Source organism: Malaclemys terrapin, chromosome 3 (assembly GCF_027887155.1).
Source record: "Malaclemys terrapin pileata isolate rMalTer1 chromosome 3, rMalTer1.hap1, whole genome shotgun sequence".
Taxonomy (NCBI): domain Eukaryota; kingdom Metazoa; phylum Chordata; order Testudines; family Emydidae; genus Malaclemys; species Malaclemys terrapin.
In genome coordinates, this window is record NC_071507.1 from 39,796,497 (window position 1) to 39,824,432 (window position 27,936).

Genomic DNA, 27,936 nt, shown 5'->3' on the forward strand with positions numbered 1-27,936 from the left:
TGTTTATTTTTTTCTTATCAAACAATCATCGAGGTGTACTGAGGTTGTTATTCGTTGCAGTAGTAGATAAGTGTTACTAAACTGATCTTGCTGTACTGAAGCACTGCATTGTTAAACATTCCATATTTACATTTTTTATTTTGAATCCCTGAGTACTATTGAAGTTGTAAGTATTAAAAGCTGCATTCCTTTTTATGATTCATTCTCTTTCCATTAGCTTCCAGAACTTTTGTTACACTAATGGTTCTCTGTAGGGAACTAAAGATCTACATGCATGGATCACTTTGCAAGATCAGGGCTTTAAAATGCGGGTACTCTGACTAAATGGGGAATAACAGTCACAGGCATAAATTATTAGCTTCCAAAGGCTATGCTATATTTTTATGATTAGTGATATGCTAAACTTAATAAAAACCACAATCCAGGCTTAAACCTGAAAAATCACTGCCCTCAACACTCCTTTTCAAGTTTCATTATGTTGTTATAAATTTATACAAGTATGTAATAAATATAAACTTACGAGCTTTGGACTTTTTATGTGTAGTCATATTCAAGTTTGGATTTTTTTTTTTTTTTTACATTTAGACATGAACTTCAGTCATTAATAGCTTTTGGAAGTTTAAAAGGAATGTCCAAGACAAGACATTTCTATATTATTCACTGTTAGGATTGCCAAGCGTCTGGTTTTCAACTGGAGCCGCCCAGTCGAAAAGGGACCCTAGCGGCTCTGACTGAGCCACTAAAAGTCCAGTCGGCAGCGCAGGGGGTTCAAGGCACACTCCCTGCCTGCCCTGGTTCCGCATGGCTCCTAGAAGTGGCGACATGTCCTTGTGGCCCCTATGTGCAGGGGTGGCCATGGGGGCTCCACGTGCTGCCCCCACCCCGAGTGCCAGCTCCGCAGCTCCCATTGGCTGGGAATAACGGCCAATGGGACCTGCAGGGCCGGCGCCTGCGGACTGAGGCAGTGTGTGGCCCTGCCTGACCGCACCTCGGCCTAGTAACCAGACATGCTGGCCGCTTCCAGGAGCCGCCCATCCGGAGCCCGCACCTCGAACCCCCTCCCGCACCCTAACCCCCTGCCCCAGGTCAGAACCCCCTCCCACACCCCAACTCCCTCCCAGAGCCCGCACTCTTCACCCCCTCCCACACCCCACGCCCCTGCCTCAGCCTGGAGCTCTGAACTCTGAGCCCACACTCTGAACCCCTCATCCCTGGCCCCACCCCAGAGCCTGCCCACCCAGCCAGAACCCTCACCCTCTCCCGCACCCCAACCCCTGCCCCATCCCGGTGAAAATGAACAAGTGAGCGAGAGTAGGGGAGAATGAGCAATGGAGGGAAGGGTAAGCAGGGGGGTCCCTCGGAGAAGGGGAGGGGCATGGGCAGGGCTTCAGAAAGGGGTGGGGCAAGGGTGTGATTAGAAAGTTGGCAACCCTCTTCACTGTTCCTGAACTAACTTTCATATACATTTTTGCATTAGGTGTAAAGTATGTATTATGTCAAGTATTAGCCAACAGACTACAAGTTAACCTACGAGTGAAAGGCCATGAGTTGGCTATCAGTATGAACCTAACTCAGTGCAATAGTGTCCAATGGTCTTTACCATCTGATGGCTGTTTGATAGCCCATTTGAAAGTAGTCAATGTCTAAGCACCTTATACTGCATGTTATACTATCTCCAACACAATATATGCTTTTATAAAAACTGAACTGGCACAAAAAGTGAATTATCATCTATCTCCTCCATAAAGGAGGTCCCAGTAGGTCAAGACTGAGATATATTGGTAGGAGAGGATGCACTGCTGCTGTAATTAATTCTGTACAGATTACACCTCTGTCTCTAGCGCTGTCAACTCAGCCCCTTTTATAAAAATTAAGCCAAGTTCAAAATACAAAAAAAAATTCATAACACTTTTACCTTTTAAAATATAATTGTATGGACCAGCAAACAGTAGTTAAATAAAACATTACAGTCACTCCAGAGAACACAAACATAGATTTTAGGTATTGGCATATGGGCCATACAAATCTGTCTGACTAAAGTTAGTGTTTTGAATCTATTTTTAGGCACCTAAATGAACGTGGTCTTATTTTTTAAGGTGCTGATTTCAAATGAGTTTTGTGACTGTTCAGCAACTCTGAAATTAAGGAAACTTTTTAGGTGCCTAAAACTTGATTTAAGAGCCTAACTCCAAGTAACTTAGATTTGAAAGTTTTAGCCAGAGTCTAATGGTATATATTTCCATCAACTATTATTTTTCTAACCAAATACAATCATTGTGACCAGATATGCTATGCACGTTACTCAATGTTTAAAGTGTAGTTTCTTGGCATTTGCTGATTTTAATATATTAAAATTTATTAGACCTTATTACACAGGAAATAATCAGCTTAATCTAGTTAGAGAATGCTAAAAAGGAAAAATTCAGATATACCAAAAAACTAGTATTATTATTAAATTGCATCTCCAAAGAGTTTAACAAACATTTGTATCAGATAACTATCTTCATTTTCGTGTTATACTCTAAAATTTCTAAAATCATTTGTGGCTTTTCAGGCTCTTTGGCTCAGAAAAAAAGGAGCCAGAGGATTATACAAACATCCTTAAAACCACTTCCGTAATAACCCCATATTACAGAAGCCATGTCTAAAGATAAAATTTCTCAGAATAGTCCAGTAAATCTACCTCTGAAAATATTCTGGTATTATCTTAATATAAGTAATCTAGAAACATATCAATGTATGATTCATACAGTAGACCATACACTGTATTTCATTGCCAACAAAATGTGGCCAGTATTAGTTTCCGGCTTGTAAAAGATTCCAGTAACTGTGTTGATTGCCTGATACCATATTATATGACAACGTCGATTTTATTCTTGCCAATACTGAATTTTGAGAAAAATTAGATATATCTACATATATACACATCTACCCCACATATGTGATGTTGATAGCTTGGTAATATTTGCTGATACACACTGCATTTTTAATGCACCTTTTACAACCTCACCTATAACACTGCCCATGAATCTATCTTCCTTGGGGTTTATCCCAAACTTCCAAACTTCTCAGTAGCTGCCTTCAGTCATGGTTTTTTTTTTTTTTAAATGCTATGGTTTAAAAATCATTCCTCTTTTCCCCAAATGGGGAAGTCTCACCACCCTACCCCACAATCCCCATAACCCTCTTGTTTTGAAATGCAAACTGGGCAATGGACTAATGCCAGGTTGACGATCCACAATCTTATCTTCCACAACTGTGAACAAGGAGATCCACTGCTTTGCAGCAAGGCACACCGTGTACTTGCTTGTAGCCCTAGGTAGCTTGAAGCAGGATTTTAAGTAGTAGTGTACACATAAAAGCGCCATTTTAAAAAAAGATTTTAGAAGTGTTTTACCTTTGTTACGCTTAATACCCCCTTCTCCCTCTGAGGCCTGTACAGTTGGACTCATGGCACTGACTTCACAAGTAGAATACAAAGAAACAGTCTCAATAACATACTTAAAAGTCTCTACACATTTCTAAAATAATTTTTCTGTTACACAGACAAGATACACGTCTGTATGCCAGACAGAATTCATGATGCTGTGGTAGGATTATTGACACTTGCTTGCAATGCCCTGCATAACTCACTGAGGAGTCATCCAGCCATTCCCAAGCCCTTTATATCATCCTTCACAATTCTGCATTACATATTTTAAGTTCTGCAAGTGCAAAAAATAATTAGACACATTACAAATTTTGATGGGATTTTCAGTTCCCTAAAATAAATGTTTGAAAGTTTGATGTGGGGGAGAATAGAATAGACGAGACTTTTTCAATAAATTATACTAGAAGTTGAAAATTATACATAATAGACAATATAAAATATTTGAAATTATACATATGTGGAAAATATATAATGTGGAAAATGTATGTTTACATTATTTTAGGTGATGCTAGTAGCACTGCCTAATACTGGGAATTGTCAGACAATCTTAAAAGACTCTTTTTGTTTGCTTATTACTTTGCCAAACTTTAACCACTGGGTCTGAAATTTTCCACATTAGGTGTCCGCTTTGGGCTGAATTTTTTTCAAACTTCCAGCCAAAACAGTTCAGCAGTTTCTGAGAACAAGGCTAAGGAAAAAGTATGATTTGCCCATGTTAAAAAATTCTGGTGACCTTTTCTTTGAATAGCTTTTGCACGCCTGTACTTTGCAGCAGGGACTTGAAATTTGTGTCAGAGATGTGCTTTTTGCTGTCCATGAAAATCTGCCTAAATCTGGCCAGATTATAAGACTTTGAAAAATTGCAATGTGAACATGCCCACATCTTCAGTTTTGGCAGTTAAAATCTCCAAAGATTCCTGTCATCACTAAGCATGGAACTGAGAAGAGAAGCCTGTTTCTCCAGTGCTCTCAGAGACCTCCCTGCTGGCACCAAAGCAGCAGGGAGGAATAAGCTATCTGATTTGAATGCAGATGAGACAAGAGTCAGCCTGAGAGGAAGCGGGAAGAATGATGGAATGGTTGGGGCAAGAAGTATGGGGGAGGGTGGGACTAGGAAAATGGGGAGCCAGTTGGCTGCTAAGAAAGGAAAGCTGTGGGAAGACAACAGCTGTAAGGGCAAAGAGACTGGGACAAGGAACCAGGGAGAAAGCAGAAGGAGACAAGGAGATGAAGAGTGGTTAGGGTGAGGAGACAGACTGGACAAGTAGAGAGACTTGGAAATCAAATGATGAGGTAGGTGGAAGCATGGAAAGAGATTGCATGAGAAGCCAGGGGATGGAGGGGACAGGGACTGGGACTGGATGGGCAGGCAAGGAGACTGGGATGAGGAGCTTGAGGGTAGTTGGTGGAAAGAGACAGTACTGACACAGGTTGGAGGGATAGGGCAGAAAGAATTAAGCTTGAAGAGAGTGGATGGACAAGTCTGTGCCCATTAGAGTACACTCCCCTTCACAGCCCAGCATGGAAACAAGATACGCATCTCACCATTCCCTCTGCTGTCAGCAAATATCAATTAAACCTTCTGGCAAAGTGTGTGTCTCTTCCCCTTCTAATACTGGTCCACATACAGAATGAAAATGTCCTACTACTCCATTAGCTCAAGTAGCTGAGGTCTGTGCATTAAATCTAAAGGTTCCAATCCTGCTAAAGGTTCCAATCCCTTCTTCATTCAGTGCGAGGGAAGGACCTGCTCTGGGAATTAATCAAGGTTGTGTATAAGACTGCTTTCTGTTCAACCCTTGCCTTATTTGTAGCAAAAGCTGGAATATCTGAAGTGAATGAGGCAAGAGACTTCAGAAACAGAAAGGATGGTCTCATGGTTAAACCAGTTGAAAGCATCCCTGGAGAACTGGATTCTATCCCTGACACGGACACAGAATTCCTGTGTGATGCTGAGCAAGTCACTTAAACTAAATTTTTCACAGGTGGTCACTAACTACATATTTCTAATTTTCTGGGAGTCCAACCTGAGATCCTGGGGAGTGATTTGCAAAAGTGCTGCAACTGGAGTCTCGGGAGCTGTGCTTTGAACATATAAAGTGCTTCTTCAGGCAAGGATTTTTTTTATTATTATTATTATAATTGCCAAAAATAGTAATGCTAATTCGTAATTCTTGTGACAGAAAATCTTTACATATATAGGATTTTTTTGCATTTTCGTTAAGTACCAGTTCATCTAGTACTTATTGCAGATTTTCTGAGAAATAATCTTTTTTCAACAATGTGTGTGCGAAAGCAGATTTCCAACACGCACAGTCTGAATTTCTGAGATTGCAACATTACTAGGAGAAACTGACATTTCCCATCAATGCAGTACATCTACTCTGCTGCAAGCCATCTGAGTTCAGGAGTACAGATTTTAACAAGCAAGTTATTGAAAGTCTCTGACGTATTTCTTAAATATTTCTTGTTTATTCTGACAATAAACTGTGCCTCATTTTTGTTTGTGCTGTGGTATTTGCTAGTAAATTTTTGCCTAAAAGGAAGGCTGTGTTTCCACTCTTTAAACCTGCTATTTCCAGATCAATTGTGGGACATGATTTCAAAAACAAGAGAAAAACATTCAAGTCATTACATGAGATAACATACAAAAACAGCTTACCATCCTTTTTTATGGATACAGTATACTTGGCACCATTTAATGTTTGCAAATTTTACTCTTCCCAACTAATGAAGCACGTATGTGATAGCTCACTAGTTTCAGTTGGCTAGGAACAGAGTTAAAGACAGTCTTTTTTCAAATGAGATAGCGTTGGATGGGTATATTTTCACTATCATTCAAAAAAGGTTCTTCAATGTCCGTTCCTAACTATAGGATGCCACATCCTTCTGTCATGACACCACATTTTTATATATCCCCTCAGACTGCCTGCTTCTCCCCACCTTTCACTGACATCCCCCAAGTCTACTTCTTGCTCCCCTTATTCCTTTGACTTCTCAGTGTTTTCTGACTAGTTCCCTAACACATTCCCTTTCTCTGAGGCCCCCTCCCAGCACCTCCATGTGGAGATATGAGGGTCTGGGGGGAAAAAAGGGAAACTTTAGGGGGGAAATGGTTTTTTTCCAATTTTTTTTTTTCCTGAGGCCCGGTATGGAAAAATTGGAAATTTGGGGAAAAATTGAAAAGAAACTGTTATGAAATATATTCTCAGAATAAACAGTGAAAAGAAGAGGAAAGAAGGAAAAACTTGAGCTATGCTAGCATTAGGGGACCAGACAGCAAGTGTGAAAAATCAGGACAGAGGGTGGGGGCAGGGGGGTAATAGAAGCCTATATAAGATCCAAAAATTGGCACTGTCCCTATAAAATCGGGACATCTGGTCACCCTAGCTAGCACATCCAAGAATACATTAGTAACTGTTTACATTGTATATAATACTGGTTCACAGTATGGTTAGTTTTGTCTACAATTACACTTGTGTATATGATAATGCACTATTAAAGAGTTTGGTGTTGCTACTATAAAGTTTGGATGTTGGTCTTTAATATTGTTCTCCGTTAACAACATTACAGTTACATCATTTTCTAATCCTTTTCTCTAGAAACATGAGTTTCTTCTGGGTCTGCATGATAATGTCAGGTCAGGTCTATTGGTATATAATTTCTGAGCCCAAAGGATACAACCTTCTTTTTTTGTTTATAACAATTGATGCTTTCAATTTTCAACATTTTATATATTTTTCCCCCTGTTTGACAACAGGCAAAATGGCACCTACATTTGTCAGGCATGTCCATCCCTTATACTAGATATATTTGTCAATATTATTCAAATCAAAACTAAATAATTTATATTTATTTATTTCATAAATATACCAAACAGTACTTTTTATGTACTAAATTATATATATATATATATATATCTCATTCTTTAAAAAGTAAATGAAGTTAAGTTTTGATAAACAATTAACTACCTTGGATATTTCATCTTCTCAGAAAATTTCCATTTTTTCCTAAGAAACAGGGGTAGGGGAGGACCACTTTTTCCCTCCAAATGCCTTCAAAATTTCCAGAAATTTTACATCTAACTCCACACTCTCCTGTCTGGCCCAAAACGACCACAATATTCTCCCCTCCCCTCCCCCACCACACACCACACCCCCAGCTCTAGTAGAAATAATGGAAGGTAGCAGCAATTTGTGCCAGGGATGGCCTTACATTCACTTCCAAAGGTTAATGGAATATGGTGGCTGTGACACTGTATGGAATCTGGGGGACACTTTAGGATATTATGAATATCAATATTGTAAAACTGCAATGAGTAATGCCAGATATGCGATGTAAGATATCTGCAAAAATGTTACAATTTGCCAGATATGATAATCTCATTTATGTGTTTGTATCACCTCTGTATTATGGATTATAGATATGTATGTATGTATTTCAAAACTTGTGCTATGCTTCTGGGTGACACCCCCGCAGACAGTTTGGCATCAGCACTGTCTAGCCTGCTTGATGGCCCACTGAGGACCATCAGCTATACATTGACCCATTAAGAGAAGGCAAAGGATACACCTTATGACTCAGCAAGACATGCAGGGGCATGCCTATGGACAGAACTCTAAGGCTTCCAAGCCATGTGCTGTGCAGCTTGAGTTTGGGACAAAGAAAGGACAAGCCGCATGGCAAAAGACTATAGAAGGCAGCTGCACCTTCTCCATTTTGCCTTCAATCCTGCTTCTTACCACTGGAGGAACTTTGCTGCAAACTGAAGCTCTGAACAAAGGACTGAATGACCCATCCAAACTGTGGATGTGTTCCAGAGGGACTTTCAAGCCAGCAAACTCACCAATACTGCTAGGAACCTCATGGACTTTGACTCTTTGTATGTATGTGACTGCTTTACCATTTAACATCTCTCTTCTTGTTCTTTTTTCTTTATAATAAACCTTTAGTTTTAGACACTAAAGGATTGGCTGGCAGCGTGGTGTTTTGGGTAAGATCCAAACCTATACTGGCCTGGTGATGTGGCTGACCCTTTGGGATTAGGGTGACCAGATGTCCCGATTTTATAGGGACAGTACCGATTTTGGGGTCCTTTTCTTATATAGGATCCTATTACCCCCACCCCCATCCCGATTTTTCACACTTGCTGTCTAGTCACTCTATTTGGGATCCGAAGAACATTTTGTATATGTGAGCAGAGTTTTTTAAATAACTTCTCGCTGTACTGGACCTATGTGCTGACTGGGAGCCAGAGGACTGAAATGCAATAAAGGGGGCTGTGGGAGTCCTTTTTTGCTTCTTGACAACCAGATGAGAAGCACAGTTTGTGACTAGTTGGGGAGTTTAACATCAGTGTTACCCACTAGTTTTGGGAGTATCTGCTCTTCCTTTTGCAGCCTGCCCTGACCTTGCCATTTCCATCACAGTGTCCATCTAGTTGAGGGCAGCCTGTGACTTCAGTCCCATTGACAAATATTGTTAGACCTGTAGCAAAATCATGGGAGCTGATAATACAATATACATCATTTTAAACACACATACTCTTTTCAAGAAAGTCCTCTCCCTCCCCTTCTATTTACTTATAACCCTCAATTTTAAATTCACTCAGTCTTGTAGCCACTACTCTTTCTCAGCTCTTAAAGCAGAACAACAGCATTAAAGCCTCCATCTGCTCTAAAATAATCATTTTCAACATTGTTCTTAAACGCCATTTCAAGTAACAAAGTTTTGATGGCAGATCCTAAAACTGTACAGATAGGACACAATTATAACAGATGCCGTGAGCCTTCACTACACTGGAGAATGGTTTTCAGCAACTGTTTTTACAAAAAATTCACACCAAGAACTCTTATCAACAACCAGCCACTCAGATACCACAGAATATGCTATGAGGAGAAAGTGTGGGTTACACACCTTAACACAAACTGCCTTCACCAAACAAGGGCAGAGAAGAAGATTGCATCATGGAACAGGTCACCCAAATACCCTGAGAGAACCTACCTCAATACAGTGAAAAAAAACCTTCCAATCGCAACTTATATTTACCGATGACACCGAGTACCTTTCCAAGACCTGAAGAAAAGCTCTGTGTAGCTCATTGGTTCCCAAACTTTTCGGCATCACGCCCCTTTTTAATTTTCTAAAAACCCTCAGCCCCCCATCTCTCCTTTACTATCATCCAATCGCCCTTTTAACAAATTCAATTCGTAATTTAAAATTTAAAAAAAAAAAAACAACTTGGTATAACATTTTTTATTTAAAATTAAAAATAAGCACAAATAGTTTTTCTTGGCACAAAAATTTAATAAAAATGTAATTTAAAATAAGAAATAGCTTAAACAAAATGAATTTAATGTGAAGGATGATGATGCATTTTCTTCATGAGTTGGGACATCCTAGGTGCGCAACTCAAATAGTTTTTGACATCCAGTTGATTCCTTTGTTCCATTTTAATTAAGACTAAACTTGAAAAGCTTTTTTCACAGAGGTACGTTGACAAAAACGGAAGAATAATACGTAGCGCTTCTTCTCCAACTTTCGGGTAAATTGGGAAATATTTTATCCAAAACTCCTCCAGGCTTAAGTTTTCAAAAATATCTTTCATACTTGAATCGTATTTCATTTTGAGTGCTTGTTCTTACAATACTTCTGTCAATGAATCGACATCAACGTTGAACGGATTATGTACTATTTTATGAAGGGGGTTGCCAGAAAAGTTGTTTGGAAAATAGCGGATTAATTCGTCAGCAAGGCAGTCCAGATGAAACAATTTTGTTCTTCGCATCCTCTTTACAAAGTCCTTGGAAACCTTCATTTTCAGCGAGTGATGAAAATGTTGGAAAAGATGAAAAGTTAGGTGTCTGAGCTTGCGTTCAACGTTTCCAAAGCTTGATTTTTTCCGTAAATGCTTTGATGGCATGGTGGTGTGCTATAACGTTTGCAGCGTTATTTCCTTGCAGCTTCAAATTGAGATTGTTCAAAGATTCAAAAATGTCCACGAGGTATGCCAGTTAAAGTTGAAATGTTTGGTCCGTAAACGCACGATATAACTTCTTTTTTCTGTTGCTTGAGGAAAATTTCCACTTCATCTTTCAGTTCAAATATTCTCGAAAGCATATTCCCTTTGGAGAGCCATCGTACCTCAGTATCAGGGGGTAGCTGTGTTAGTCTGTATCTACAAAAACAACAAGGAGTCAGGTGGCACCTTAAAGACTAACAGATTTATTTGGGCATAAGCTTTCATGGGTAAAAACCTCACTTCTTCAGATGAAACAAAAGAATTTTATGATCCACTCCCAAATCTGCGCAAAAAGCTGCAAAAAGTCTCATATTTAAAGTGCTGTTCTTCACAAAATTGACAACTTGATAGCCAAATTCAATGAGTCACGTAGGTCATCTGGAAGGGTTTTAACAGCCAACGCTTGTCTGTGTATGACGCAGTGAGTCATGGTTACAGCTAGATTTTTTTCTTTCAACAATGTCACAAATCCAGAGCGAGAGCCAAGCATCACTGAAGCACCATCTGTGCATACACAAACCAGTTTTTTCCATGAAAGTCCATTTTCTTCAAAAAAGTCGGAAACCATTTTCATAACATCAGAAGCCTCTGATGTGGTCGTCAATTCCTTTGAAAAAAGGAGTTCTTCTTTCACAGTTCCATTGTTAATTAATCGAATGTAGACAGGCAACTGACAGCATTGTGCTATATCAGTGGTATTGTCACACTGAACTGTGAAAAAAGGAGCTTTCACTGCCTCCACAACTTGAAGTTTTAGATCTTTCACCATGTCATCAATGCAATATTTCACGGAATTGTCAGAAAGCGAAATTTCCGATATTTTTTTCTTGCTTTCGGCACCAAGCACAATATCAGCTGCTTTCAACAATCAAGGCTTCACAAGAGTTTCTCCTATTGAGTGCGATTTCTTGGCTTTAGCGATGAGCAATGACAGTTCATAAGATGCTTCTACCACTTTGGCCAACGCTTGATGAAAAGTTCCATAGTGTCCAGCTTCGTGCATTTAAATTTTGAAGTTTAGCAGCCAAAAAACTCTTTTGGTTTGTCTTTCAAAGCGCTATGGTTCTTTGTCAAGTGTCGCTCAAGATGACTAGGTCTCAAGGCATCATTGCTGAGAACTGGGTGGCATACTATGCATTGAGGATGATCTATCCCTTTTTTTCCATGATGGTGAAACCATACTTAAATGTAGTCTTCATCGTACTTTCTTTTCTTAATCACGGCCATAATAGTCTATTAAAAAAAAATCTATAAAAATAATTTTCATGATTTGTGAATAATAACAGCCGCAAGTTAATTTGAGTTATCGTGAACGTTTATTTACTACTACTATTACGTACGGACGCATGCTGCCCTATATATATACCCCACCACCAATCCAAGAAGTAGCTGGTCTTGCGCGGTGAGTGGTGGAGGTAACCACTCCCACGATAGAACAGTGTCGAACACTCTCGGTAGAGAGCTAGGAAGTTTTTAAAAGTTCCATTGCTTTCTACATTGTTCTTCGGCCTCCTCACCGACCGAAACGGCACTCCTACACGTCGAAAGGCAAAGAAATAAAAAATATTTGCATTTCGTGGTATGAAATTTGAAAACATTGCAGTTATATACTTTTATTTATAGTTGTATTTTTATTATTATTGTACTTTATTCTTATCTACTTATATTCATAACCAAAACCGAGAAGATTGTTAATACTTATCATAGTTAAATAATATAGGCCTGTAACTGGACAATTTTATGAATAGTTATTATTATGTATACAGAATATACATGTATATTATTATGTATACAGAATATGTATAATTTATTGTCTGTTGATCTATTAAATAAATACATTTTAAAAAATTAAAAAATAAACAACAAAAAATTTTATGCTGATAAATTTTTTTCATTATGACAATTTCACAGCCTCGCGCCCCCCCTTGGAATTTCTTCACGCGCCCCCCAGTTTGAGAACCGATGATGTAGCTCAAAAGCTTGTCTCTTTCACCAACAAAAGTTGGTCCAACCTTTTCTCTCAGGGTTGGAAAGAAAAGTGTTTTCAGCACCAGTGCAGGAGACCTATCAACTCTAGGGCTCTCAACATTTCCAACACAGGTGGAACTGAACCAGCAACAGTGACAATTTTTTGTAAATATTCCCTAGCATGGAAAAGATCTAAGAAACAATTTGCTTAGCGTAGACAGAGCCTAGAGCAGACATTGCTAAGTATCTGCTTAGTCTCAAAAGATAAAATGTAGGCTCTGTGACTCCCACACAACCACTCTGTCAGGCGATATTTACAATGGCTTGTAGCCGCATTGAAAAAAAAAGTAATGTGCAAAATATGCATTTCAGTCATTACAGAGAAGGGATTGAGAAATATGAAGGAACAATTCCAACACAAATGGCAGAAAAAACCTCCTTCCAGCCTAGGCTGTGAGACAAGAAAATCCTGCTTTGCAGAACACGTAAGCCCATGACGATCTGAAAATGGACAGCAGGGTACTGAGATAATATATTTGAAACTGCCTTGACTCCACTTAAATTTTTATTTTTTTAGGTTGATAGTGCTTAAGAAAATTAGCATTTACATGTTCGCAGTGAAGCTCCCAAATTAACACCTCATTGAAGTAAACAATGTGTGGGTGGAAAGTACAGTTCACACCTTTGATGCTGCAGGAGATTTTCTGCAGTAATAATCATACTTGCTTGCCACTGTAAAGCACTCTGTATATTTGGAGCATGGCACAGACATTAACTAATTAATCCTCATACCACCCTTGTGAGGTAGGTCTGGATACACAGCGAGGCTGAGTGTACCTTGTGATGGTTATTTCGGAAAGGAGTAGGCTACTTTTATTTTTTAATCTAAGAAATCCTAGATTGTGAAGCAACAGAAGAATTTTAGAAAGAATTGAAACTGCAGAATCTCCTCCCAGCAGTGTTACTATCAGTTTCCATGAAACCTAAGTAAAATTTACAAAACAGAACAAATAATAGAGGTAAACAGAGATTAAACAAACAATGGAATTAGGGCATTTTCATTCTCAGATGCCAGAAGAATTTCTTGCAGGGCAAGAAATTTTATATATACACAAACAGTTTACACTACCCTTCTAAGCCACATTTAGGCAGTGTCTACAACAAGGAATTTTAGAGAAAAATATCCAACTAGTGCTACTACTATTTCAGCTGAACCATTGTTAGCATCAGTGAGAGTCCTAGCATAGCTGAAAAGCAAGTTTGATTAATATAATGGCAAAACACCAAAAGCAACTAAAACTTTGTTTAATTTTTTTTTGTATAATTCCTAATGTAGAGAAAGCTTTAGAGGACAGTACATGATGGAGTCAAGTGCCGTTTAGCGTGACCATTGCTTTCCTGCTTAAACCAAGGAGAGATCTGGTGCAAAGGAGGAATTAAGTCTCATGGAAAATTTTGTTTAAATTAAGCCAAGAGCAGCTTTCTGTAATAATTTACTGACCAGAACAAAAATATTTTATATATGTACCCTTAGTAGCATGTTTCAGAGTAACAGCCGTGTTAGTCTGTATCCACAAAAAGAAGTACACAAGTACTCCTGTTCTTCCTTAGTAGCATGTAGCATATAAGAATTATGAAGGATCATATACTGATTCATGAACTAAGTGATATGTGTATGTATTAGATTACACACATGTACTATATATTTTATGACATATCTGTGCAGAGTAAACAAAAGTCTTTTCCATGTTTAATCATAGAATCATAGAATATCAGAGTTGGAAGGGACCTCAAGAGGTCATCTAGTCCAACCCCCTGCTCAAAGCAGGACCAATTCCCAGCTAAATCATCCCAGCCAGGGCTTGTCAAGCCGGGCCTTAAAAACCTCCAAGGAAGGAGACTCCACCACCTCCCTAGGTAACGCATTCCAGTGTTTCACCACCCTCCTAGTGAAATAATTTTTCCTGATATCCAACCTGGACCTCCCCCACTGCAACTTGAGACCATTGCTCCTTGTTCTGTCATCTGCTACCACTGAGAACAGCCGAGCTCCATCCTCTTTGGAACCCTCCTTCAGGTAGTTGAAGGCTGCTATCAAATCCCCCCTCATTCTTCTCTTCTGGAGACTAAACAATCCCAGTTCCCTCAGCCTCTCCTCATAAGTCATGTGCTCCAGACCCCTAATCATTTTTGTTGCCCTCCGCTGGACTCTTTCCAATTTTTCCACATCCTTCTTGTAGTGTGGGGCCCAAAACTGGACACAGTATTCCAGATGAGGCCTCACCAATGTCGAATAAAGGGGAACGATCACGTTCCTCGATCTGCTGGCAATGCCCCTACTTATACAGCCCAAAATGCCGTTAGCCTTCTTGGCAACAAGAGCACACTGTTGACTCATATCCAGCTTCTCATCCACTGTGACCCCTAGGTCCTTTTCTGCAGAACTGCTACCTAGCCATTCAGTCCCTAGTCTGTAGCAGTGCATGGGATTCTTCCGTCCTAAGTGCAGGACTCTGCACTTGTCCTTGTTGAACCTCATCAGGTTTTTTTTGGCCCAATCCTCTAATTTGTCTAGGTCCCTCTGTATCCGATCCCTACCCTCTAGTGTATCTACCACGCCTCCTAGTTTAGGGTCATCTGCAAACTTGCTGAGAGTGCAGTCCACACCATCCTCCAGATCATTAATAAAGATATTAAACAAAACTGGCCCCAGGACCAACCCTTGGGGCACTCCGCTTGAAACCGGCTGCCAACTAGACATGGAGCACTACCCGTTGAGCCCGACGACCTAGCCAGCTTTCTATCCACCTTACAGTCCATTCATCCAGCCCATACTTCTTTAACTTGGCGGCAAGAATACTGTGGGAGACCATATCAAAAGCTTTGCTAAAGTCAAGGAATAACACATCCACTGCTTTCCCCTCATCCACAGAGCCAGTTATCTCATCATAGAAGGCAATTAGGTTAGTCAGGCATGACTTGCCCTTGGTGAATCCATGCTGACTGTTCCTGATCACTTTCCTCTCCTCTACGTGCTTCAGAATTGATTCCTTGAGGACCTGCTCCATGATTTGCCGCCCCTCTCCACCTCCCCCCCAACACCCGGGGCGGTGGGGCTCGGGCTTTAGCCCCCTCACCCCGCAACCCTCCTGGGGTCCTGTAATAATTTTTGTTGTCAGAAGGGGGTCATGGTGCAATGAAGTTTGAGAACCAACAGCCTAGACAAACTCTGTGATAACCATTGTCAAACACAGCAGGATTTCCTACTGTAGACAGAATGTGCGTGCTTTGCTTTTTTGCTTTGGAGTTCTCTCTCATTTCTTGCCAGGTGCTCCCTCAAATTACATTTGTTCTTCTGGGAAATGGGAGGGGAAGAGGAACATCGCTGTACTTATTTAAATATGAAGTTAAAGTAAGGCAAAGGGCATGTATGTCAGGTTAAAAGGTAATAAAATCCTAGAGATATACGCCGGATCCCTCCAGGGATTGCTTGTTCACAAAAGGAAGAGTAATGGCTGACGTGAAAGAGAAGGCTCTGCAGAACAGCACCAACTCTAGTACACTAAGTATTTGAATAATGGATAGTGTTTTTCCCCAGAAACAACTGAAAAAAGGGGAGTGATAAAGTATAATCAACCAGGGGAGAGATACCTCAGTGGTTTGAGCATTGGTCTGCTAAACCCATGGTTGTGAGTTCAATCCTCGAGGGGGCCATTTAAAGAACTGGGGTAAAAATCTGTCTGGGGATTGATCTTGCTTTGAGCAGGGGCTTGGACTAGATGACCTCCTGAGGTCCCTTCCAACCCTAATATTCTATGACTGAGGGAGAAAGCCTGCTTGCGGCTAAATAAGTGACACTGAAAATTAGATTCTACCCACTCAGTCCTTTGTGCTCAAAAAAGTATCTTTTTTGTGGTTCTTGCCTTGTGTTTGGATTTTCTTTAGTTTTTTTTTAATTTAATAAGCCAAGAATTTTAACTAATCAAAAGGGACTCCAATGAGAATCTCCCCAAAAGGCAACCCAGAAACACAGTACATAATTCCAGTGCAGAAGAAGAACCCGAAATCGCAAACCTATGTCATTGCTAGCAGTTTCAATCTCTCAATAAAGGGAGTTGATATAATTATGAATACCCTTCTGGTTGCCTCTCTCAGACTACCAATATCATCTCAGTCATTATTCAACTGGACTTCAGCCAGCTAGCTCAGCCAAATCCCAATTTCCAGTAAACACTGTCATCCATTACACTACATGAGACAAATTAAAGACAATGAAGTTGGGTACCATCTGCATGCTTCCTGCAGACAGGAGACATGTTTTTATAGTAACCCATTCAACTCAGTAATAATTATTATTAGCTGATAAGCTTGATAAATATTTACAAATATCAGAAAAGGCTAATCTGCCAAATGTAACTTGTCTGTAGAAAGATTTAGTATTTACTCTAGTTCCGCCATCTTTGCCACAGAAATTTTATCTTGTAGACCTTTCAAAACTTAACTTGATGCCTCATATTGGAATAATTTGAAACAGAAATGGAATTCTAAGAAGCGAGTTCATTTTGACTGTAGCTGAAGTATGACCACAGAATTACCAGTTTATTCCATTTCCCAAAAGTCTTTGTTAAATTATAGGATTAAATTATATAAATTCATATAAAATTATCCCAGCTGGATGGACTATTCACTTCTAAGCATCACACATAACGAAGTATCCATTTACAATTATATAATGGGACTGTATAATCATTATGCTATTTCTGCATAATGTTATTGGCCAAAACGCCTTGGTTAAGACATGACAAAAACACAAAACACAAAAGCAAAACAAAAACAAGAGCAAAAAAGCTTGACATGACCCTTTTGGCATCTATAAGCCTTCCCATAATATAAAAAACGTGAAATCTTGAAAATGAGGTTAACAGAAGAGAATAAAGTGAGATAACACTTGGTTTGCGTGCAAGAGGGGTAAATTTAGAATTGACATTAGTAGTACCTAGTAACCTGCATCTGCCATACTTCCTTCAGTTATGATCTTAGATCTCTTAAGCTATGAAAAAAGAACAGGAGTACTTGTGGCACCTTAGAGACTAACAAATTTATTAGAGCATAAGCTTTCGTGGACTACAGCCCACTTCTTCGGATGCTGCATCCGAAGAAGTGGGCTGTAGTCCACGAAAGCTTATGCTCTAATAAATTTGTTAGTCTCTAAGGTGCCACAAGTACTCCTGTTCTTTTTGCGGATGCAGACTAACACGGCTGCTACTCTGAAACCTGTCATTAAGCTATGAAGGCTCTGGCCTGACTAATAGGGGCAGACATAGTCATGCTTCAATTCTCACAGGTCTTTTCGGGCTACCCCATCGTATAAACCGTTGCTCACCCAAGTGGTCCTATTGAAGTCAGTGAGTTAATGGGTAAGCATTACTGAGAATGTAAACAATTGTAGGATCGGCTCCTGATGATAATCTCCTCAGAGCAGGGTCCCATGCCTTTTGTCAGTTTGTAAGCACAGTGTCAGTGCACATCTATGGCAGTTTAGAAATAAAATAAGATATACCTATGGGTGTGCTAGTTTTAAACATTTCTGTGAATTGGCGGCAATTCATGCTTGAAAAAAAGTATGTTAAGCAAGATTTCAAAACCAACTTCTTTCTGTTAGAGGTAAAATTCTCCATAGGGGAAAGAGCCTTATTTTATAGAAATACTTGCACCATGCTCAGCACTATAGTATCTGCTCACCTTCCAAGAGTGCATGAAGCAATGTGACTAATTTCTCTCACGTGTGGTTCATTCTCTCACCTTCTCCCCAGTTTGTGTGCAGACCAGTGTTGTTGTTTATTGTTTAAATATATCACCATGGGGTTACGTTAGAGAAGGCAAGGTCAAAGAAGTGAGCCTTGCACTTAGAGCTGAAGAGAGTGAGGTTTTTGATGGTTCTAAGCTGCTGTGGGATTTTGTTTTCCAATCTTGAATCAACACCCAAGAAAACTCTGTCTCCTGCACAGATGAGTTTTCCTTTAAGATCCTTTGCATCATATAAGCCCTTAATATGAGGCTATGTAATGCTTAAGTTATGTGGAGGGCTTACATATTTATTCGGGACCCTCTTCACAAGGGTCAATTTCACTTTTATGTGACTAAAAACCATGTACTAGGAGAGGTGGTACTAGTCCATTGGGGGCCCTAAGCAGGAATATTTTGCCACCCCCCCTCTTCCTCCCACACACAATTAAAAGTGAATAAGTGGCCCCCTTGAGCTGCTCGGGGTCCTAAGCAATTACTTAGTCTGCTTTTTGTCTTTGTGATTTTTGAAGTGAGTTTGCTTAGCTACTTTGCTCCTTTAACATGTTTGTCTATTGTGAGAGCTACTGGGCTAATTTTCTGACAATACTCCAGGACTGTGCTATTTTTAACTAAGAATAAGTAACAGACAAGACTTCAGCTGTATAGTTTTCAGTTCTTTTCTGTGAATGATTAATCATCATCTTATTTCAGTCATCATTATCCTTTCATATCCCTCTTTGCTGGTTAATACAAATTCCTGTAACCATTAAAAGGGTGGCAAACTCAAGCACACATTTGGCAGAAATATCTCAACAATAATTTTTGATTTTTTTTAAAGCAAATCAAATTAACCAAATAAGTTACAAGCATATTACATAATATTTGTGTTATATTGAGATCTTCAGTAATAACAAAATTATACTGAGAAATATGCCAGTGATATCACATGCTTCTTTTTCCTTAGTTCTCAGTAAAATATCAATTATTGACCTTAAAGTACAGCAAAGACAGAAAATGCCAGGTGCCCTATAACAAAATAATTTTAGCAAACTTTGTCTGTAAAATGCCCATATTTTCTGACTTGTTTCAGTTGGTCAAACAATCAGCTTGTTTGATCTGATGATTAGACTAACTATCTCCATCGTTCTGCACAGGACTGACACGTGCTAGGTTATTCTGGGCAAAGCTGGATAAGACAAAACATGCTCTTTGGTATCAGTTACCTGAAAAGGGAAAAGCTATCAGAAGCAAATAGCTCTTTCATAGTAAGTTTACTGCAAGAGAGACCCTGTGTACACTGGCCTGCAAACAAAATTAACTGAACACTACACGTTAAGTTAACTTCATTTCTAAACTAATGTATTCATACTGCTTAGCCCAACTGAATTAATATTGAATTATCTGAAGCTGCTTTACAATATGTTCATTTAAATTCTGTGCCCAGACCAATTTAGACTGGGCTAAAGTGTTCCATTTTCTAACTCTCCTACAGGTAAGTAAAACTATATGAAAATGCTAAGGAATATAATTTACAAACAAATATATGATAACTGATGCAACTTCTGTGGCAGAATTCTTGCCCCATTGAGGTCAATGGCAAAACTCTCACAGACTTCAGTGGGGCCAGGATTTCACCATCAATCTTTAAAATTGAGAGCTCACTAAATCAGGGACTGTCACCGTTCTACCAGTTTGTGCAGCGCCTAACACAATGACGCCTGTATATTTCTAGATTAGAGCTGGTCGAAAAATATAGGGGTTTTTTTGTGGGAATTTTTTAAAAATGTTTTCCCCCACTGTTTTTGTAGAAATTTCCCATTAGAAGTTTTCATTTCATTTTTAATTGAAACATTTTAAGTTTTCAGCAAAATTTGAAATTATTCTTGTTTTTTTCCCCAAGAAAAATAACAGACATTTTTCATTGCAATTACTTTGATGAAAAAATTTCACATCAGCACTACTCTAAGCACTACTGTAATAGTAATGATAATAAATGTAAAAGTCTGATGTTAAAAATTAAGATGTACTACACACTTAAAAACAGAAAGAGAAGACAGATAATATACTTTAAAATTAATGATTCATATAAAATATTACAAAAACCCACATATTGAGAAAAGTTTAAATCACTATGGATTTTGGCTTAGTTCATGAGTACAATTTACCTTTCTATATGAAAACCAACCCTGTCCAGATGGTTTTAAAGTCACCCTAAGTTACATATTTAACAGTTAATACCAAATATTGGTTCTGACTCACTTTCCTCAGCTCTAACTTCCTGTATGTATTGTATAAGTGCATTTTGAATCCATTTTGGTTTGGCAGGCCCAATTCAAAAACACAGTCCAGAAACATGAATGGTTGAAAACACATTAGGTTATCACAAATTATCGTAGATCAATCTTCCTCCACCTTGATTAAAGCTCTCTACAGTTTACTAAAGGGAAAATCTCATCCTTTCCTATGAGCCTATAGAGGGGCACTTAGCCACATACAGCTCCACTGTGTGCAAGATTTGTAAAATCTGTGTATGTAGTCCACATCTCATGTGTGCCACAAGAGCTCAGATCTGCAGGAGCTCTGTTAGTGCTGTTTTGTCTGGGCAGCAGGATCAGGTGATCCATCCCTGTGTGTAGCAGCCAGTCATGCACCCTCGTGTAACTGAGTAGGAGCAGAACCTGACATGGGCTACAGTATCAGATGTGATGTAACTCTAGTGCCACTCCACGGGTTGATGGAGGGGATTAACCTCCATCATCGCAGGACCTCGCTCAGCCCAAAACACACTTATTCACAGTTACTGCGGGGAGACAAAATCCCCTTGAGACATTCAGTCTTTTTAAAAATCAAAAACATTAAAACAATATTAGTCATATCCATGTCTAATTAAAAGTAAGTGTGAATATTCTATCTTTACTTTTACTGTCCTAGCCAGAAAAAAATTAATTCCAGATCTGCTGGCCAAGAGAATTGCCATGAATTTCCTTGGTGATGGAGACACAAAGACTGCACCCTTTCCAGAAACTGCAGAATGCAACATTAGACATTCCACAGTGTGTGCAACTGTCCATTCCCAAGGGTAGAGTGACTCCATACAGCTTGACTGCTTTAGGCTGCAATTTGGCACAAAGGAATGACCTCAGCTGAAATAACTTTCCCTTTCCACTGGTATCATAGCACAGAGCAGACTATTCCCCAGCTAACTGAGTAACAGTCACACAGAGAAGAACTGTAAAATACTACTACTTAGCATCTATGGAAGTGCCTCTTCTCTGACAATGCCCAACATCACACAGCGATTCAATGGGATAGCCAGCACTAGAGCACAGAGGACTTATCTCACAGCCCCTTTGCCTTAACCAATTCAACACAACACTCCCTCCCAGTTCCAACTTCCAACACCAGACTCTCAATTACTGAAAGCTATAGAGAGGAAAAGAATAGAGGAAACATGGATACAACAACCCCCTTCCCCCTTATGTCAGGGAAGAGAAGCTCTCCTGGAATCAGGAGCAACTGATAAGAGAGATATGACATCTAGAGTTTCTGGGCACTCTCTTCAATTCCTCCTCTCTCTCCCTTCTCCACACTCTAAGGTTTGTCTACACTGCAGATTTACCTATCATTGGCCAGTTGCCAGAGTAGCTGCCAAACCCTAGTGTAAACTGCCAAATCTGCAATAAGCCATGATTTGCACCCACACAGCTTACCTCGGCTTGAAACCAGTGCTCGCTGCACCAGATCGAAGGTATAACAAGAGTCAATGGTTGGAAGTTGAAGCTAGACATCAGACCGGAAATTAGGCATACACTTTTAACAGCGAGGGTAATTAACCCTCACTGAGGATGACTGGAAGAATTTATTAAAGTTGGTGGTGGATTCTCCAACATCGGCAATTTTAAAATCAAAATTGGATTATTTTATTTCATTTTAATTTTAATATACCCTCTTGTTCAAACATACATTATTTTGGGGAAGTTGTATGGCTTGTGTTATATACGAGATCACACAAGACAATCACAATGATCTCTTCTGGCCTTGAATTCTATTAATCAAAATGGAGCTTTTCCTGATTAAAATAGGAATTTAAACCAGTGTACTTCTACTGGTTGCTAGGCTCTGATGGATCTAACTAGGGTAAAACCCCAGAATAGCCAAGGCCTAAGTAAACTCTTTTAAAATATATATATATATTTCCAGACAATAGGCCAGTCTAAGGTCATCCATCTTTCCAAAAACAGCTGCAGAGCAGTCAGTGTCATTAGAATTTGCTTACATTCATTACAAAAAGTTACAATGTAATTTCAACTACTCAGACTCCAATAACACACTCACTGCTGGATTTTTTTAATTCCTTAATTTTGCTTGCAAGTAAATTTATCTTCTCTGGTACAAAACGAAAACCTGAAACAACATATATCAGCCCAGAGCTAATTTTACAACCAAGTTCTCTCTGAAGATGCTATTACAGGGACACTGACACTATTTTAATTATAAAAGCCATCCTTATAACCAAACATTTGCGGAAAAATTGCCGCTACTTCTGTCTGCCACAAGTAATTTAAATTTGAATAAGCTTCTCTGCCAGGTGTGATGTGATATATCCCATGCTATAAAGGATGTGCAAGTGCTCCACACTTTAGCCTCATTCATGATGAAGGAATCTATTTTTAGTGAAAGCAGAGGATGAGCGCTTGAATGTCTGCACATAAGATCTGGAATGGAAATCAGGATTTCCCCACAATAAGTGGAGAAAATTCCTTTCCCCCTACTCCCTCCCCCACTCATTTCTGCCAGTCACAACTACAACATGAAAACAATTACAGGTAGTGGTAAAGCAGAGTGCCAAAAGTTTGCATAGACATAACTCCTGCCATCAGTGGCAGTTTTGCCAAACAAAGTAGAGCCTAGTCCAAATCTTGTTTATGCAAGTAGCCCTTTCATGGGGTCAGGTTCTTATAAGGCGTGAGTCAACCACCGTTATCAGACCAATGTTTTCTGCACCTTGTATCTAAAATGTATGTTGTGGTTTTTTTTTTAAAAAAAGCAGTTCAGAGTTGTTAAGCATTTATACCAAGGAGACAATTTTAGGGGGAAGATCAAAAATATGACTTATAATGGCAACGCAGTTTAAAACTGTGAAGAAGCAGCTGCTTCTCCAAAATGCTTGTTACTTAAGCTTGAAATGCTTTATTTTCAAAACAGAGCAAACTCCTTCCAAAATTTTATATAATAAAATTTCATAAGAACAATTTTTTAAAAAAAATTGCAAAGTGGAAGCTATGTTCCACAGAATACATATAGAAACAAATGGTAAGTTAATTTGTCCAATGAGGGCTAAAACCTTGATTATGACAAAGATCCAATACAAAATTGAATTATAAGATCCTGGTTTTATTATTTGTGTTTTTGTTTTAATTAGAGACTTTAACTTACATTTAATAAAGTATGTAAATTTACATTAAAGATTCGAGTCACTCTCTTAGACTACAGGATCAAGTACGATCCTTTTGTAGTCTCCTGCTTCCAATTAATTAAAACTAAAATTGCTGTTGTTCGAAGGTAGAAAGGGGCACATATTTCCAACACACATTAGGATGGAAATATTTAGAAAGATTAACAGTGAGGTAAACTTCGGACACATTCACAATTTGGAATTTCATGTTTGCCTTTAAAAATCACCAGCTTGAGATGACACCTGAATTTTTTCGGAGGATTATTAAAACCTTATTTACTAAGGAACATAAAAACATATGGGAGTTTTTGCTGAATAAGGTGCTACTCAGCATCAACAAGGGTGGCCAAATATGGCCCTAAGTATTTCCATAGAACTTAGTGCCCTTTGATTTCTGTTCTGCAGGTACTTAAAGTGTTAAACAGCAGCCCTCTTCGTATTGCTGTACTTTCTGGGATTGTGTAACAATGCAAGGGATTATGAGAAGCACTAGTATTTTTTTAATTTCCAATTCATTCCCCTCTGATTGCAACATCTTAATATTACATTTTGATTAACTGTGGGTGAATGCTTTGAATTCTGCAGCAGATCAAGTACAGTACATTTCCCATTTTAGGAATTTACCAATTAAACATGCATTGAAATCTACTGCTCTGAGCATTTACTGTTACATTTGGGAAATGTTAAAAAAAAAAAAAAAGTTAAAATATGGAATTAATCATTTCCTGTTCATCTTTTATCTTAAGGCTGTAAAGCATGTGACTTTGTACATGTACTGTTGTACTCATATGAAAATTGTCCTTTATGAATCAGTAGGCAAAGCAGTACCTTTTTCAGTGAGGGATGTGTGATTTTGGGATGAGTATATATTTATTGACCCAGCAGTATTTTCATTCCTCTAATTTGTCTCAGTGGTCTTGACTATTAAAGATCTATCTCGAACTCCTTTACGAAAGAGCAGGAACCTTACAGATTGGTTTGATAACAATTGCTTAAACAAAGGGAGTTCGTGTTGAAAGTTTTTGCTACTCTTACTAAAGCTTCAGTCAAAGTTAAAAATGAAAAGGAAGACAGAGTTAAGTTTGTGAAGCGAACGTGCCATGCCATGCAGAAACAAAAATACAGCATTGCACATACTTGAAATATCAACGTGTGGTTATTTTAACTACTTATTGTGAATGAATCTTTACTGCCTCCTGCCACAGGAGCCCGATGCAATCAAAACTTTCTTACTTAATTTTTTAATACAATGCTGAAGTTGAAATAGACAGTTATCTGAAGCATTTCTCAGTGAAAGGCTTGCATAGATCATATATTAATTTGAAACATTTCTCCGTTTAAAAGGAAAAAAATCATTATGTGATACATTTTATGATCTAGCATGCTATTTTCCGGGGGGGAGAGAGGGGAATATTCGCACTACAAAAGTCACAATGCCAAGAGTATTTTCCATCAAATTTTTAGTTTAATTATTCCGTCTCTATTAAGTATTTTATATTGTACATGTACACTAGTAAAAAGTTGTTTTGTTTACTTTCTCAAGGCCACTATGCATTCTGTTCTGTAAATTACATTATAGTAAGCTATCTTGATCCCTGAATAAGCACACCTTGTTGGCTGTAATGAGGGTGCAGAGTTACTGATGTATGCAGATAAATATTTGTCATGTTATTTACTTGTGCGTATTATTATTATTATTATTATTATTATTATTATTATTTTGGTGTGGGCTAAGGGGACCAGCAAAGAAAGAGTTGGAACTCATTTTAGCAGTCTTTAGCACAAGATTTCTTTTGTCATGATTCATAAGAATTTTCAGAGACTGCACTGGCATTCCCAGTAAAGAAAAGATAGATATACTTTACCAGTGCAGAAGTTCATAAGTGCTGAGGAATCACACACTGAAGCAAGACAAGGCAAGCTGTCTTCCATTCTTGTCACCTATGTTACAAGTACTATAAAACCAGTTGTGTCTACGTTTCTTGCTGCCTTCCCAGATAGTTTCAGAGCAAATTGCAGCTCTGTAAATCTGACGGCATACTTTGAATTCTGAGGAAATCCTCCCAGTCCAGATGGCCCACCACAAAGCACTTCTGTGTTGGCACAAATAAAAACTCCTTAAGATAGGTCTCCTCCTTCTGCCTCTCTTTGCACTCTGAGCAAGAGGAAGGCTTCTGCTTTTGAGAGAGAGAGAGGGAGGCAAAAGGGGGTGGGATGCAGACAAAAATCTGAGACTGTTTCAGGGAGTGGCTAAATCTCAGACATCAGAGATACAATAATAAAGGCACTCAGTAAGCCATGCACTACACAGTTTGTCACAGTGCACAAGCTATCAATTAAAGATCTCAAATGGTATAACGCTGTTACCTCTGTTTTAGCAAAAGTTTGAGGAATTCACAGAATTCTTACTAACTAGTTTTCAAAATAAGGAGAAAAAGAGAAAAAAAAAGCTATTGTTTCTACACAATTAGAGTCCATTCCTACCCCCATTTAAATCAACAGGAATAAAGTTGGGCTCTTAATTTAGAGACCTGTACCTCTGCTATTTCTCCTTCAGATTAAGCTATACTGCCACTTGTCCTCAATGTGTGCTAATCAGCAACAACTGAATTTTTATTCACCTACATAGACCTGAATAAACAATTAAAGTTAAGAATAACTAACCATGAGGATTTCCAATGTTGAATTTTAAATAACTGAAAAAACAAACAAAAACAGTGTAAATGAGAACTCTTACTGTCCCAAAGTGTTGGGTTTGCTCATGTATTACAATCAATAAAAATTTTAACTGCAAACAATGCATGAGAAAATGGAAGTGATATACCAATTTTTGGTATTTTCATACCATATCTCTCAAAATTAAAAAGTAATGATACCACTGGCAATATGCTTATATGCACTGTTTTGCAATAAATTGAAGTGTAATATCCTAGTTTAAAAACTAGCTGCTTTTGCAATGCTATCATTCCATTAAGTGTGAGAGAACTCATATTACAAATGCATTACAGTCTATTTAATATGACCACGCTTTTGTCTGTCTTGCAAAACCAAGTAGAGCCAGATGAAAACTAATGAATGCAACATGTGCTCATTCTTTTGGTAGCTGTGCCTGAAGCCAACTGGCAGAATGAATACAGTAAGATAAATGTCAAAACAAAGGAATTGGTGGTTACATATTGCATATATTTTCCCTTATATCTCTAATATGCTTTAAATAATCTAGCACTTTCAAAGCTTTGCAGAGCCACAGAAAGGCAAAAGTTAAATACCTGCAGCAAAAGAGAGAATAAAAAGAGTGGGGTATCAGAAACAAAAGCACGCTGGGGTCAAGTCTCACCATTCAAAAGGCAATAGGCATGTGATACTGTCTGAGCTCTGAACATCTCTCACTCCTCTAATGTGAATTGTTCTTTAAGAGTTTGTGACAGCACATTCTTAAAAGTAAAAATAATACACAAGATGATGTTTTTCAGACTCAAACTCCCTGAGCTAGTCGATTCCAGCAAAAATATGTGCCTTGTAACTCCTGAAAGCTTCCCTTTGGGGAAGGAAAGAATTTACCTTATAAGAGATTAAAACAGAAATAAACATAAAATCAGATGGGCTGTCACCAGGACACTCAAGTTTACACAACTCTTGCACCAGTAAGCAGAAGGCAGAATGGGAAATCACCTGAGAAACTGGATGGTGGAGAACTACTGAGACAGGGAATCACTTAAAACCCTACTCCACCCCTGTTTCTTGTAACATCACTAAAAAGAACAAAAACAAGCAAAATTGAAATTCAGAATACTATATTTGGGCCAACAAACAGATGGTTGGGTTTGCTAAGTGGTACAGAATAGAGGGGGGAGGTGAAAAGAGACCCAATTCCCTACTTTTAAAATTGCTCTTGATGATCATAAAATGTAACTAATTGTACGTGATAAACAGGAGACACCCAACTAAAACACGGCTTTAAACAATAAATTAACTTTGGATTGTTGGATTTCTAGGATAAAGGCAGAATTCTTGTTGCAGGACGCAACTAAGAGCCTGTATTGTGCATATGGGAAATTAAATGCTAATGTTTCCAGATGTATGACCTTTGACACAAAAGATTTTTAGTTCTGATGAAGAGGGATTTCTTAAAAGAAAACAACAACAAAATCTCCCACTATGAAGCTACATTAATGCAGTATTTCCAACTAAGCTCACAGCCTACCACTAGGGTTGCCAATTTTGGTTGGACGTATTCCTGGAGGTTTCATCACATGACATAATCTTTAATTAAAG

At 38.6% G+C, this 27,936-nt stretch overlaps 1 protein-coding gene across 3 annotated transcripts in view; it reads right to left on the reverse strand.

The window, feature by feature from the left end:
- The window catches only part of EML4 (EMAP like 4), a 258,689-nt gene that overhangs the window by 127,243 nt on the left and 103,510 nt on the right, over positions 1-27,936 (reverse strand). The window contains exon 1 of one of the 3 annotated variants that reach the window (XM_054022071.1): positions 25,527-25,803. The exons of the other annotated variants lie outside the window; for them this stretch is intronic. Coding sequence (XP_053878046.1) covers positions 25,527-25,593 — 67 coding nt within the window. The 5' untranslated portion in view covers positions 25,594-25,803. Of the gene's footprint in view, positions 1-25,526; positions 25,804-27,936 lie in introns of those variants that run through there. 3 annotated transcript variants of the gene reach the window in all.